This window comes from Nematolebias whitei, chromosome 7, assembly GCF_014905685.2.
Source record: "Nematolebias whitei isolate Nwh7 chromosome 7, NemWhi1, whole genome shotgun sequence".
Classification (NCBI taxonomy): domain Eukaryota; kingdom Metazoa; phylum Chordata; class Actinopteri; order Cyprinodontiformes; family Rivulidae; genus Nematolebias; species Nematolebias whitei.
Window position 1 is genome coordinate 44611536 of NC_056504.1, and position 14001 is coordinate 44625536.

At 39.3% G+C, this 14001-nt stretch overlaps 1 protein-coding gene across 1 annotated transcript in view; it reads left to right on the forward strand.

Moving 5' to 3' along the window:
- Positions 1–4411, forward strand: part of mdfi (MyoD family inhibitor) — a 189614-nt gene extending 185203 nt beyond the window's left edge. The window contains exons 4-5 of the mRNA XM_037678936.1: positions 1556–1921; positions 4099–4411. Coding sequence (XP_037534864.1) covers positions 1556–1921; positions 4099–4352 — 620 coding nt within the window. The 3' untranslated portion in view covers positions 4353–4411. The remainder of the gene's footprint in view (positions 1–1555; positions 1922–4098) is intronic.
- The last annotated feature ends 9590 nt before the right edge of the window (positions 4412–14001 follow it).

Consider the following 14001-nt stretch of genomic DNA (forward strand, 5'->3'; position numbering starts at 1 on the left):
TATATATATATATATATATATATACACACACATACATATATATATATACACATACACATACACACATGTTTGTATGTATGTGTGTGCTTGTCTTGGTTCACGTTAAGTCTTGCCGTATGTCTTTTCACCATCAAGATTTCAGCTCACAAAAAGAAAGAAGTCAGATCCAAGAGTTTTTCTTGTGCAGTATGCACAAGCCAGGCTTTTTGTGTGATTTTTTTTTTTTTGCTCAAGTTTTTAAAACTTTTTGATTCTCAGTGGCATTTACACATAAAATATTCAGCACACCGAGCCAAGATCAGCACTTCCAAGTGTTTGCACTTGGAGATTTGTAGACTTTATGTGAAAACTGCTTCATCAGAAAATGGCAGTAACTATGCAAAAGGGTTTTTTGGTATCTGTAGGCTGTAGCTTTTGTCCTGTCCTGTCTCGTCCTGATACCCCCTACCCCCACTCACACACACACATCTCTGCATGTTCCCTCTAGTTGTGTAAATGTCTAGACGAGGAGAACCAGGGGTCAGCCCAGTAAACAAACACTGCAGCTCATCCCATCAGTGAGTCTGTTTCATAACTAGACTCAGTTTCCCAGCACCCCCTCTGCCTGAGTCCAAGCGCTCGTCTGCAATAAAAGTGTAGTTCAAATCGTTTGAAGTGGGGTTCTGTGAACAGGTAAAAACCAAATATCTTACCTGTTTATGATAAACTTTTGAAGGATCTCATTTTGGAGAAACAGACTTTAGTTCAGACAAGACTGGTGAGCCAACGGCTAGGATTAATGTGTGCTACTGCCATTTTAAAATAAATACAATTTGAAAAATGTCATAGCAGTTCATGCAAATTGTGTTTCACAATTCTTTTTAATTGTATAGTTTTATATTACATGATTTTTCATATAGAATTTTATGATTAATTGCAAGTGCAGAGCGTAGCAGCAGCAGCTAACTGCAAGACGTCATTTCCATGTTACAGGAATATAACATTTCTGTAAATATAACCATGTAATACAACATGAACTAAGATTAATAAATTTTTCACATAAACCACAGTGAAACTTTCAATTATCTGTAGTTGTTTTAAGATGTCGGTCATCTCTTTTGTTTCGGTCCCATGCGGACTAGCCATTAGCTCATCAGTCCTGTCAGGATAAAACAGTTTCTTCAAGCTGAAGTCTTTCAAAGAGCTAAACAGTTAACATATTAACTGTTCAAAAGAATTGCTTTAAAATAAATAAATTATTTCTTTAAAACTAATGTCGCTTGTGTAAAGTATTTGATTTTATTTCAAATTGATGTATTTTATCACAAATATTCACATCAAATATTGAAATCTACATCATAATGGAGTAACTTGTTTTGTTTTTTTAGGGGGTTTTTACAAAACTACAGCTCAGTAAAATAATATTGCTGCACAATCAGAGCTGAATTTAGGTAGAGATTTTCCACATTTTTTTTATATTAGCATGGACATTGATTAGCTGTGTACTGGTTTCAGTTGCTTTAAATATTTGTTCTTTATTCTGGTGTAAACGTGTGGACTGTTGTTGGTTTCACAGCTCAACCAGCAGCCAGATCCACGCCCGTCCACCAGGCGCAGCCATGTCGGTCTCAGCCCAGCAGTCTGCTACGCAACGGAACCAAGAGCCACGAGCACGCGCACTCCCCTGACACGCACTGTCCGCACCACCTGCCTCACCTGCACACACTCCAGTCCCACCCCGTCAGAAACGGCGGCTCTCACAGGCATCCCAAGCTGGGCTCCCTCCCAAAAGGCGGCTCGTCCACCTCCTCGTCATCTTCAGCTGGACCCAAGCACAACAGAAAACTGCAGTCAAACCCCTCGATCACGTCCCAGAGCAGCAAGAGGAGCAAGAGCAGTTCGAAGAGCAACAGCTCGCAGATTCCCACAGACGGACATGACGGTGAGATGCAAACACAGACGCTGAAGGAGAGAGTTTGAAAAGGCAGCAAAAGTGTCACGTCTGATTTCTTTAAAGATCTTGAATATCAGACGTCTTTTTCCTGGAGTGTTTTATTCTTTGGTTCAGTCAAATTAAGAAAAAAAAAAAAAAAACAAGTACAATTTCAGTTCTTTTAATTATAAGGGTTTTAAAGAGAGATGACATCAAAAGTGATTGTTTTCATGTAATTTGACATCATTCAGTCACCATCATACTACGTGCAGGTTAAGGAATAAATGTTGGTACAGGATATTTACATTTCTTGTTTTCTTTAATGACTTTGCTCACCTTTATACAAAGTATTTTAAGCATAAGCAACTGAACTATCATGTTGAATTCAAGGGTAACAACATATTTATTTTAAAAAAGTATCTTGTGAGGATGGAAATTATTTTTAATTTTAACTACAACAGGTAAATAAACAAAAACAGCTGGACTTCTATTCTGAAGCTTAAGATGTTTTTCTTCCCATGCGTGAGGCTTTATCAATTCTAAAATGTCTGGAGTGTGTGGAGTTCACTGCTCTTTAGAGCTTCATGAGAGACCTGGTTGTGTACTTGGGGCCCTTATGCATTTTAAGATCTGGCCCAACCTGGACTGGCCTGACCCGGGATCTTTCCTGGGTTTCGAGTGTTGGCATTAGACAGTCTGGAACTCAGGGACCTGGAGTTCCATTTGGAACAGGCTGGTGCTGCATATCTGGCATCAACAGACTGCTGGGCATCGCTTGGTTCACTGGCCTGGTGGGGGGGGGGGGGGGCATCACAGATTATACTTTCAGTAACTTGCTTCTGGCTGGTTGTGTGACAGAGCTTTTTCTTTAGAAAAAATGGCAACACAGGCGATAGCACCAGTGCCCTGGACAAAAGACGAGGTGCTCGTCATTTGCTGAACTGAGTCTTACTATGACGATCCCTCACCCACATCAAGGTGGCTGCTGTGAGCAAACAAAACCAGAACCGTGGCCAGTTCAGGTTTGGACCTTGGTTTCCAATGCATAAGAAGCATTAAATTCACATGCCGTTTAGACTGGATCTACTCGCCCTGCACAATAGAGGCTCGTTAGGCTCTTTGTCTGCCTGGCTCACAGAGATGTTCCTGCATGAACTGGGACTGTTGACTGGGAATCAGGCCTAATGATGCGTTGTAAGATTTTGAAAGTTGAAATCTGAGACCTCCTCCTCTGTTAATAGTTTTTCCTCGTTTGATGTAAATGGCCCCCTCTCAAATCATCTGTCATATCTGTCCAAAATATGAACATTCTGGTCCTCAAAAGAGTGTCCCTTATCCTTGGGGTGTAGGTGGACCGTTGAGTCTGGTCCTGAAGAGCTGCGCTCCTGTGTTGTCTGTGAAGAGGTTGCTCAGTTTCTCCAATGTAGAGGTCTGAACATTCCTCGCAGCACTGAACTGCAGACACCACACTGCTCAGTTTGGGTTTGGGGGTGCCGTCCTTGGGATGGACCAGCCTCTGTCTGAGGGTCCTGTTGGGTTTGAAATGTGCCGGCATATTGTGTTTGCAGAAAACCCTTCCGAGTTTTTCAGATACTCCAGAAAAGATGGGATGATAATGATTTTTTTTGTGTTTGTTCTTCTCCCTGTTCTGCTGCAAGTTTTAGGGATGTCTTTGCAGATTTGACAAAGGCCCCGTTAGGATATCCATTGGTTTGGAGAGCTTCTTTGATGTGGTTCTCTTCCTTCTGTCTTTGTGGGGACATGTTCAGCATGTAGTGCAAGTGCATTCAGCAGTTTAAAGTTCTAATGACAGAAAGTTTATGTTCCGGTGGGTTCTGAGACCCAAACAGAAGGTTCTGATCTGTGCGAGTGGGTTTCCTGTAGACTTCAGTGTTGAGGCTTCCGTCTCTTCCCATGTTCACCAAACAGTCCAGCTTCTTGTTGTCAACAAGCTGCGAATGACAACAAAGTAAAGTCCAGTTGTTTTTGTTTTTAACTTTTCTTTTGATCCGACCATGACTGGATTACTGAGAATCTACACCAGCATACTTTATTCATACACTGATCATTAGGGTTAACAGGTTTGTGGCATTGCCTTTTCTTTCATGCATATCACACGATCACGAAAACAACCTGAGAGAAATTAACCATTAAAACTTCTTTTTTCTGCCTTTTTTTTAACCCAGACTGCTGTGTTCACTGTATCCTGGCCTGCCTCTTCTGTGAGTTCCTAACCCTGTGCAACATCGTGCTGGACTGCGCCACCTGCGGCTCCTGCGCGGGCGACGACTCGTGTTTCTGCTGCTGCTGTGTGTCGGAGGAGTGCGGTGACTGTGACCTGCCCTGTGACATGGACTGCGGCATCATCGACGCCTGTTGCGAGTCTGCAGATTGCTTGGAGATCTGTATGGAGTGCTGCAGCCTTTGCTTCTCTTCCTGAGGGGCCCTTTTTTGGCACTGCCTATCCAGTGCATGTCTGCTGTGCATTCTCAAAGCCCGGGAACAAATACCAGCTTCTTGTTGCATACATAAAGTGCTACACCCACTCTTTGTAGCAGTTTCTGCAAATAGTTCAACGCTACCTTCAGGGTTTAAAGTAGTATTTGGGACCTATTATTTCTTTTTTAATTGATCAACAGTAACTTCTTTTTACTTTCTTGTAACTGTTGGTTCATAGCTACATGGTTGGATGTGAGGCGCAGAGAAAATTCCAGCTCTGGTCTGTGACTTTCTGCCGGGCTGTGCAGCCCGAGCTTTTGGACCCTCGCTGCACTAGCTATGATTACAATGGAACCCCTAGTGCCATCTAAATTACTGGAGTTCTTCAAGCATGTAAAATGACCTCTAAAGGCAAATGAGAAAATGGCTCCATTTAACCGGATTTTAGTGTTTCTGTAGATAAGAGCAGCAGAATAATGGAAAAATGGTCGCTCAGATCTCAGTAGAAAACGCCGCCCATGTCCTGTCCTTGTCAAGGTTAAAGTCTTCCAGTCTGCACACAGTGGCCTTTAAAAGAAAGAAAAAGAAAAGTGGTAGATGCTGAATCTGCCTTTGTCCTTGTTGCATTGTGCAACACAGAAAACAGACATGGTGGCTTGTAGCAATAATAGAAATAGACTTCTTTTGTTACCATGCACCTTTCTGGAGCTGCAGAGAGAAACGTTCGCTCATCAGCCTGGATCTACTAAATGAGTACTGTCAGAAATGGACATTAGAGAGCACATGGTTTATGTGCTTCTGTAATGACCACCTCTTATATTCTAACATGTGAAGGGACAGCACTCCTAAAGAGCTCTCCTTATTTAATGTTGCAAATCTTATTTACTTTTACATTTCAACGAGGAGGCTTTTTTTTTTCTCTCAACTGGTAAAAAAAAAAAAAAAAAAAAAACTGGAAGGCGTCATCTCATTTTTAAAATACATGTTCATTTTTTCTCTCAATCTCTCCATGTGAAGAAATGGCCTTGGCTTAAGCTTAAGGCTTGAATTGTTATGCAGGTTCCTTGCCTTTTACAAAAAGAAAAAAAAAAACTCCATTAATCCTTGTTTAGTAGATTTTAGTTAAGATATTTGCATTTCTCCTCTAATGTGAAAAAAAAAAAATCACATTTCTGTGTTATCAGGTTTAACTGGGCCCTCTCTGTAAAGCAGACATTGCTTAGCATCTAATTTCATTCCTTGAGTGGAAATCTCATGAAATTATGCTAAGCTAGATCCACATGCTTTCTGTATGAAAGGTACAGTCTTGATAAGAGGCCTGCTCTCTCAGATGCTATGGCGCACACGTTTTATTTTTTTTCTCCAAACCAATACCTCTTGAGATGTCGCATAGATCAGTTGTGCATTTTAAAGCAAACTGATACAAATCTCTTTCCTCTGATTAAATACTGTTAGAGAACTCCTTGCATTATCCCAAACAGTAAAGATCGTTCTTTCTGGACTTTAGATTTAGACTTTTACTTTCTTGTGCATAGAAGGGCTATTATCCAACCCTATTTTAAGGGTTGTAATGTTACACTTTGACTTAAAGTAAAAACTCACTATTGTAGTATTCAACTTGATGGCAGGACATGCAGGATGCATTTTGCTGCTTCTGCTTTTATATAATCCAATGAGTTTACCAAATGCAACTGGATGTGTTTCACCTTTTTTAGGATGCCCTCAGAGTCAAATCCTGGAGAGTCCTTGAAACGATTTAAAAAGAGAGATTTATGAAGGGAGAACTGATTGAACAACAAAAACCTTATTGGAATACTTTCAAAACAACCCAAGTGCAAATTAGTGTTATGGTGCTTTGTGTTGGTTCTGTTCTCTGTCACCGGACCAGGAGTGCATCGTGATAAATGTCTCTGGTGTGTGCAAGTTCATCACGCATGCATGTGAAAGCAAAGCAAAAACGTGTTTGCTTAACAACAGACAACAAAAGTTAAATGAAACAACTTTACACCAGAGGATCATGCAAAATGTGATCACCAGTAAGAGTGATGCAATCGTTTTATTAGCTTCAAATAGCTGAAGATAGAAAAAGTGTTTTTTATCTGAACTGAAGCAGCTAGAAGGTGCTGTAAGGTCTGTATGTGGTTTCACAATGCAACTTTGGAAAAAGACTGAGGTACCGTATTTTTTGCTGTATAAGTCATGCTTTTTTGCATAATTTGCATGTCCTGTGACTTATACGCCAAACTGACGTATTTATGGATTTTCCCTCATATTTATAAACCAATTTTTGGCTGAGATATGACCGTTTTTATTCTTTCTGACTGAAAATATTGAACACTACCATTTTCAGCACCTAGATGGCACCAGAGTAGTATAGCCTGCCATTGTGTCATGTAATAGGTAAAAGTGACTATTAATGACACAATCGGCTTGCCTTATTCCAGCTCGCTTAGAGCAGCAGTCAAATCAGCTTCATTTCGCTGCACCACCCCAGAGAAATGCAGCTAATTTGACCATTGAAGTGCATTTATTAAGTTAAAGTTCAACTGAGACACACCTTTGCTATAATGTTGAGCAAACAAATAATTGTTTTAGGTGTTTATCTTGTTAAATTTCTATGAAATGAGCAGCGACTCGTCCCTTTGCACATTCCTACTTCTGCGTATTGGCTTCTGAAATACAGCAGATTTGACCGTCAAAGTGCATTTTTTAAGCAAAAGTTAAACTGAGAAACATCTTGAAAATAATTTCGAGCAAACAAATGATTGTTTTTAAGTCTTAATCTTGTTAAATTCTTGTTAAAGTCCTCCTGTGCACTCTCCTGCAATTTGGCAGCCAATCGATTTTTGGCACAACACCGTCCCTCATATCCGGGTTGTCAGTGGTGATGCGTATCAAATGCGACGTGTCAGCAGTGATGCATAATAGATGCGATGTATATGGTGAAGTGACGTATTTATGGATTTTTCCACTTTATTAGACATATTTGGACTGATGAGACTTATAGGGCAACGCGACGTGTATGGCGGAAAATACAGTATAACTTCATCATTAAATATAAGCTCCTTTTTACAATGAAAGATGTTTTAAAGCTTCTTTAGAAGACAGTCTGCATTGTTTACTTGGTCTGGTGACAGAGAAACGTGTTCGGACATAAAAATGTTATTTTACAGTATACACATGTCATCTCACATGTATCTCTTGTATTGAATCAAGCTTTTATGTTGAGACTGGAAAACAGTAAGTGTTCAGTGTTAAAAGAGTGTTTCTGGTATGATTGCCTCCACTTTTGAAATATTGGTCTGTTCATGAACTTATTGTGTTATAATGCAGTGGATCCTTCATGATTTCAAAATGATTGAAGCCCATCTGAGATGCTTCAAGACTCTCCTCCACTTCAAGGTCATTTTGTTTACATTATCCCAGTTTACTTGTAGTTGCTGTCCTGGAAGTCACATTCAGATTTCTTTGTTTAAAACTGAATAAACAATGTGAACTTCACGCTGTCACTTCATTTATTAAAAAAAACATATATATATATAAAATTGTTGCATCCATTGTTGTGATCACAGGAGGACTGAATCTAGAATGCAGACTGACATGGCACCTGCTTCAAATGTTATCAGCCATTAAATGTCCGTTATTAGTTGTCATCGTCCCCATAGGTTGTGTTCAGACTGTCCCTCCTCTACCTCCTAGTAGGTTTAAAGGTACACGCTGATAGTTTTTTGTATGTCAAGGGTCAGCGGGTTAAGTGTAGGGTCAGTGCTCTAGGTCAGGTGAAAGGTTAGATTTAGGAAAACGGTTACATGTAAATAAAGCTAACAATTAAAGCTTCCAGTTTTACACGCGTGCGAAGCTGCATATTATCAGCGATAAGAACGTACCTTCAAACCTATTAGGAAATACAGGAGGGACAGTCTGAACACACTCTGTGAGGATAACTAATAACCAGAGGTGGAAAAAGTACTGAAAATTTGGATTCAAGTACAAGTTAAAGTGCTGGTGTTATAAAAAATACTTAAGTAAAAAGGTACAAAGTACTTTTCTCAAAAACTACTCAGAGTATTAGTTACTTCTGTATCTGTTGACAGTGTTGTCCTCTGTCTCCATTTTGGCTTTTTCTCCAAATCTTCAGTCCATAAATGACTCTCTACTCTACGGAGTTGTCCTTTGCTTACGTCATAGGTAATTGGCACGTTCGCGATCTGAGAGCCTTATTGGCTACAAAGATGCAGATGAACGGTTTGAATATTAATTCAAATTGCAGCCGTACTCCGTAGCGATTTCTGATTTTAAAAGTATCAAAGTAGATTACATGGTCTTACACAGTTGAAAGAAATACTCATAAAAGTGCAAGTACCCCAAAAAATCTACATAATTACAGTAATGTGAGTATTTTTAAGTCGTTACTTCCACCTTGGCAAATGGCGGACAACATTAAATGGGTGATAACATTGGAAGCATCTGCACATGAGAAGCTTAGAAACAAACAAAAAAAACCTTAAAATTTCATTGTAAAAATGAAAACAAAAGGTTGATGTAGCAGCAAAATCTTACAGGAGGAAACTCAAAGTGGATCACAAGGAAAAGCTCTGAGGGAAACCAGATTTTTGGCATAAAGGTCAACAATGCACTGCTGGTAAGTAGTGATGACTGAGCAGAGAAAAGTGGAGGCACCTGGGCTGATTACTGACTGGGGACAGGTGAGTGTGGCAGGCTGACCGGGAAAACGCCCAGTTTGAGAGAAGGCACAGGAAACACGGGTCAAACGCAAGACTGATCAGATGAAACAGACTGATCAGGATCTAAAGTTAAGGAAACTAATGTCACTGAGAAACCGATCAGATAAAAACTCAAGAACGCCAGAACACAGAAAAGAGCATCAAGGCAATAAATCTAAAAATAAAACTAAAAGAACTAATAACTGAATATCACAGATCCTGACATTAATATGTCTATTACTCTAGGAGTCCTCTGCTTTAAAATATACAGACTTAGTATAAAAAGTTTAAGCTACAGGTGAAACAGCCGAAATGTTTTATTCTTTTTTTATGGCTCAGCTGCTTCAAAAGATTTGAATCCTTCCCTTGTTTTTTCAAAAAATTACATTTAAAGATCAATTATGCTTCTTCTGCCAGTCACTTGCTACTCAGTATCCTTTAGTTAGTCAATGGTTAATTACAATTCTAAGATATAAAATAAACCGATAGCTGATAAACTCTGATGGGCCTAAGCTGGAAGGCAGACTTGTCTTGACCTCACCTGTCTGGTAACCATTATAAAAAGATACTTCTTTATGATCTGTTTCACAAGACTTGGAGACAAAGCGGCGTGTAAACATCTTGCAAGGTTAAATCCTGGGTTAAGAAAAGATCTCCATTCCTGTGTGGCTTATTTATTTCATGAGCTGATGATAAGACAATTAAATTGTCCAACAATTTATTTTTTAAACTCATAACAGCTGAAGGCTACTTACTATAGCATACCAGTAACCTTACTGGTATATTGTATATATTAAATATACTACATATTTGTAGTATAAAACTACATGGACACAACTCAAAGCTTTAGGATTAACCAGTCCAGGAAACAATTTATTACTTTTCCAACAACAGAACTCGCAGATCTTCACACCAATGTCTAAAACAAACACACTGATGGTCCATCTTGTTCCGATCTGTGTATTCTGGTTACCTTTGATGGTTCTTTGTTTTAGATCAGCTTTCCCTTTTGGTCACTATGCTTTGTTTTCAGTATCTCATGATTCAGGTTCTGTTACTTTTGCTGTTTCTGTTTTATTTTATTTCTCTACTACTGTTCATTTCCTCAACTTCTGGTTATGATCAGTTTTTATTCTCCCTGGTGTTTTCTGCTTCCCATCATGTATCAGCTCAGTCTTCTTATCCTGCTCCTCCGTCCTGCCACGCCCACTCTCATCTGCTCCTGTACTGTCATTCCACTCAGGTGTGATAATGCTCATATCATCTGAGGCTTATAAAATAGCTTTATTTTTTTATTTTTTCTCCAGAAAAGCTCATACTGCGGCCTAAATTAGTAGGAATGTTAAGAAGGTGCATGATGTGCACAGCTCCAAAACATAGTTTTTAATTCCTCTTTTAATTTTCAATACACCAACTTTATTTCCTTTTTCAGCTTTATTCTTGAATAACAATTTTGACTTCCTCATCGTTTTTTTTCAATTTATTTTTAATATATCAACTTCAGTATTGGCATTTATATTTTAGATTTATACATTTTTTTTATCATTAATATTGGTCGTTTCGCCAGTGTAGCTCATCGTTTCTTCACTTTTTGTCAAAATAACCTTTAATGTTCTGAAACACTGAGTGAAACGTTCAGCGCTTCATTTTGGATCTCTTTATTTTTGCATGTCTTGTTGCAACAATTGCTGCCTCAGTCTTCTGCAGAGTTTGGTGTGCGCTGTCCACTGGGTGCGAGATGTTTGCAAGCCTCTGTTTCATATCGACTGTGGGTCGAGTGCACAAACAAGAGTATGGCCCACAGGCAAGTGTCTATAAAGGCGTCTGATTCTGTTTCTATTATATGTGTGTGTGTGTGTGTGTGTGTGTGTGTGTGGGGGGGGGTATTAGGGAGGCAGTTCAAATGAGTCGGGTCAGACAGAGGGGCGATTCAAGCTGCTCAGTGGGAGCAGTGACACAGAGAACATCTCTGGACATCTGCAACTGTTTTGCAGAGACCCATTCTGCAGTCAGCCCTCATTTCCTCTTCTGCAAACACACACATGCGCAGACTCTTGCTCAAATCAGAAATGATTCACTCCTCCCTTCAGACATTTCACATGCACAAAGCAGACACAGGGGACAAGTGGCTATTGAATATTAAGCATGAAATTACAAAGGCTGCATTTTAATGGAGGTGATGAGGTCAGAAGCTGGGATGGAAATCAGAAATTAATACCCCTGACATGACAAGCCACTCGCCCTTAGCTCCTGCCAAACCTCTTCCTCCACTGAAGTCGGAAAGACACCTAAAAAAGGAAATGCTCAATTTATTATTAATAGCGGGTCAGGGGATTTTCACAACGGACATGGAACTCCTACAATGTGCCAGATATTTTTTTCTGATGTGATTACTGCATGCAAAGACAACTGTGTAACCTTTTTGTGTGGCTACATCTGTAGGGGTTATTGTTCAGTGTTCTTATGGGCCCTCCACTGCACAGTCAGCTATTGTGTATCCTTTAACACTGATTCAGCTTCATGCTGTTCATGTGTGAAGAAAGTGGCAAAGCCTTTTAGAATGGTTAAAAAAAAATACAAGAGCAACACGTGGACTTCCTCTGGGTGGTGAGAAATTGACAAAAATGGCAACAACAAAAAAATCCAAATATTGCAAATTTTATTTAGGATTCTGCTTTTTCTTATTTGCTACTAGGTAAAAAAAAAACACTAGTTTGTGCAGAAGACCATATTGAATCAACGTTCAGAAATGTCTTCATTGCTGTTTTATTCACACATGCATGATGTTGCTTTTGATAACAGGTTCTGTTTTAAATGTGCTCTATAAATAAAGTTGACTTGACTTGCTTTTGCCCATCTCTGTGTGTGTGTTTGTTTGGTTGTACTGTCAGCAAAATATCTCATAAATCATGACACAGGTTTTGATTCAACTTTCAGAAAGTATAATCACTTGGTGACTGTCTACAACTTATTAACTTTTAAACTCAACACAAATTAAGATGGCTGCCACAACCAACTGACCTTTTTAAACACACACACAAAACGCTATAAGTCAGTTACCATAATTTCTGCCGTATAAGCCGCATCAGTCCAAATATGTCTAAAAAAGTGAAAAAAATCCATAAATACGTCGCATCTATTATGCGTCACCGCTGACAATCCGGAAATGTGGGCTGATGTGCCAAAAATTGATGGGCTGCCAAATAGCGGCCGCGTGCACACGATGACTTTAATAAGAATTTAACTAGATAAAAACCTAAAAAACAATTATTTGTTTGCTCGACTTTATAGTAAAAGCTGTGTCTCAGTGTATCGTTTGCTTAATAAAAAGGATTTTTAACGGCCAAACCAGCTGCATTTCGCCGGAGCGGTGCAACTGGTTTGACCGTTTGTTCAAGCAGCGAGCAGAACGAAGGTGGTAGTCTATGGCAAGCCGATTGTATCATTAATATCTGGTGAATATTCTCAGTCATCCAGGACATGGTAAATTCAAAAAAGTTCAAGACAAAAACAATAAAGTAAGTAAATTATAATAAATAAAGTCCAGTTGTTTTGGTCTTGAACTTTTTTGAATTTGTCATTATAGTCACGTTTACCTATTACATGATACAACGGCATGCCATATACTACTCCTACTACTACTTTTCTGCCATCTAGTGGCTGAAAGTGGTACTGTTAAGAGGTTGGGGGTTTTTTTCAGTCAAAATGAATGAAAAACAGTTAAATCTCAGCCAAAAATTGGTTTATAAATATGGGAAAAATCCATAAATACATCGCCTCAGCCTATAGGTCGCAGGGCATGTAAATTATGAAAAAAAAGTGACTTATAGGCTGAAAAATATGGTAATTTAACAGACAATGAGCTGAAATCTGGTTTGGTCATAACTGAGCATCATCTTCAAAACGTACTTTGACCATTAACAAATTACACTAGCATATAAGATTTCATATAATTTGATTCCAAAGTTTAACCAAAATAGCTACAACTCTGCAAGTTCTCAAAGTCTTTGTCCAAACACTGGCATGAAAGGCAGTTGGACATAATGCATTCCTTCTAAGAATAGTAAAATTATGAACTATGACCTAAATATACACGCACAACTACACTGAACTGCAGCAACAAAACAACCCTCGTCATTCTAAAAAGGTGAGAACGATCTTATCAAACTTTATCAAATTGGAAATCTGCACAACGGGAAAATATTTTTAGGATGTTTGGAGTTTGTGGCTCCGCATGAAGAAATATAAAATTGACTGTCTCAGTGTCATCTAAGGACAAGAAAACAATATTTAAACTACACCTGATGTTGCATGTGGATGTATTTTTGCATGTGGGTGACAGAAAACCGCCGTCAGTAGAATCCTGTGAAAGTGTCTGAGCGTGGCTTTTTGCTAATTATGACTAAAAAAAGAGCAACATAAATACAGTTCAAAACAGGTCGTGTTTTGGTGCTTTTAAATCTTTATTGCAGCATGTAATTGAAGTTTGGTGTTGAGGCTGTTTGAGAGTATAAGACTGAGGGAGATGACGGTATTTCTGCAGGATACAGAGCAGAGCAGACAGCAGGAGCTCAGACACACGGAGGGAGACATGCTGCTGCCTAAAGAGACCACCCAGAACGCCAGGCTATGTTTGATGCATGTCATGTGGCGTGTGAGGCAATTCAGGCAAATCACATGTGAAACAGTGGTTCTGTCACGGTTTGTAGTTGAGGTCAGACCCAAGAACTAAACACAAAGGTGCCTAAAATGCAACTTAAAGATTTATTAGAGGGGGAACAAGTCTGATGTGGCAGCAACAATAAAAATAAAGACACAGTGGACAATCAGACTGGGCATGGAAGACGATAAAGGAGGGAGAAAAGAGACTTTATAGATAAAGAGGGCTGATGAGCAGAGTGGAGACACCTGGGCTGATTGACAACA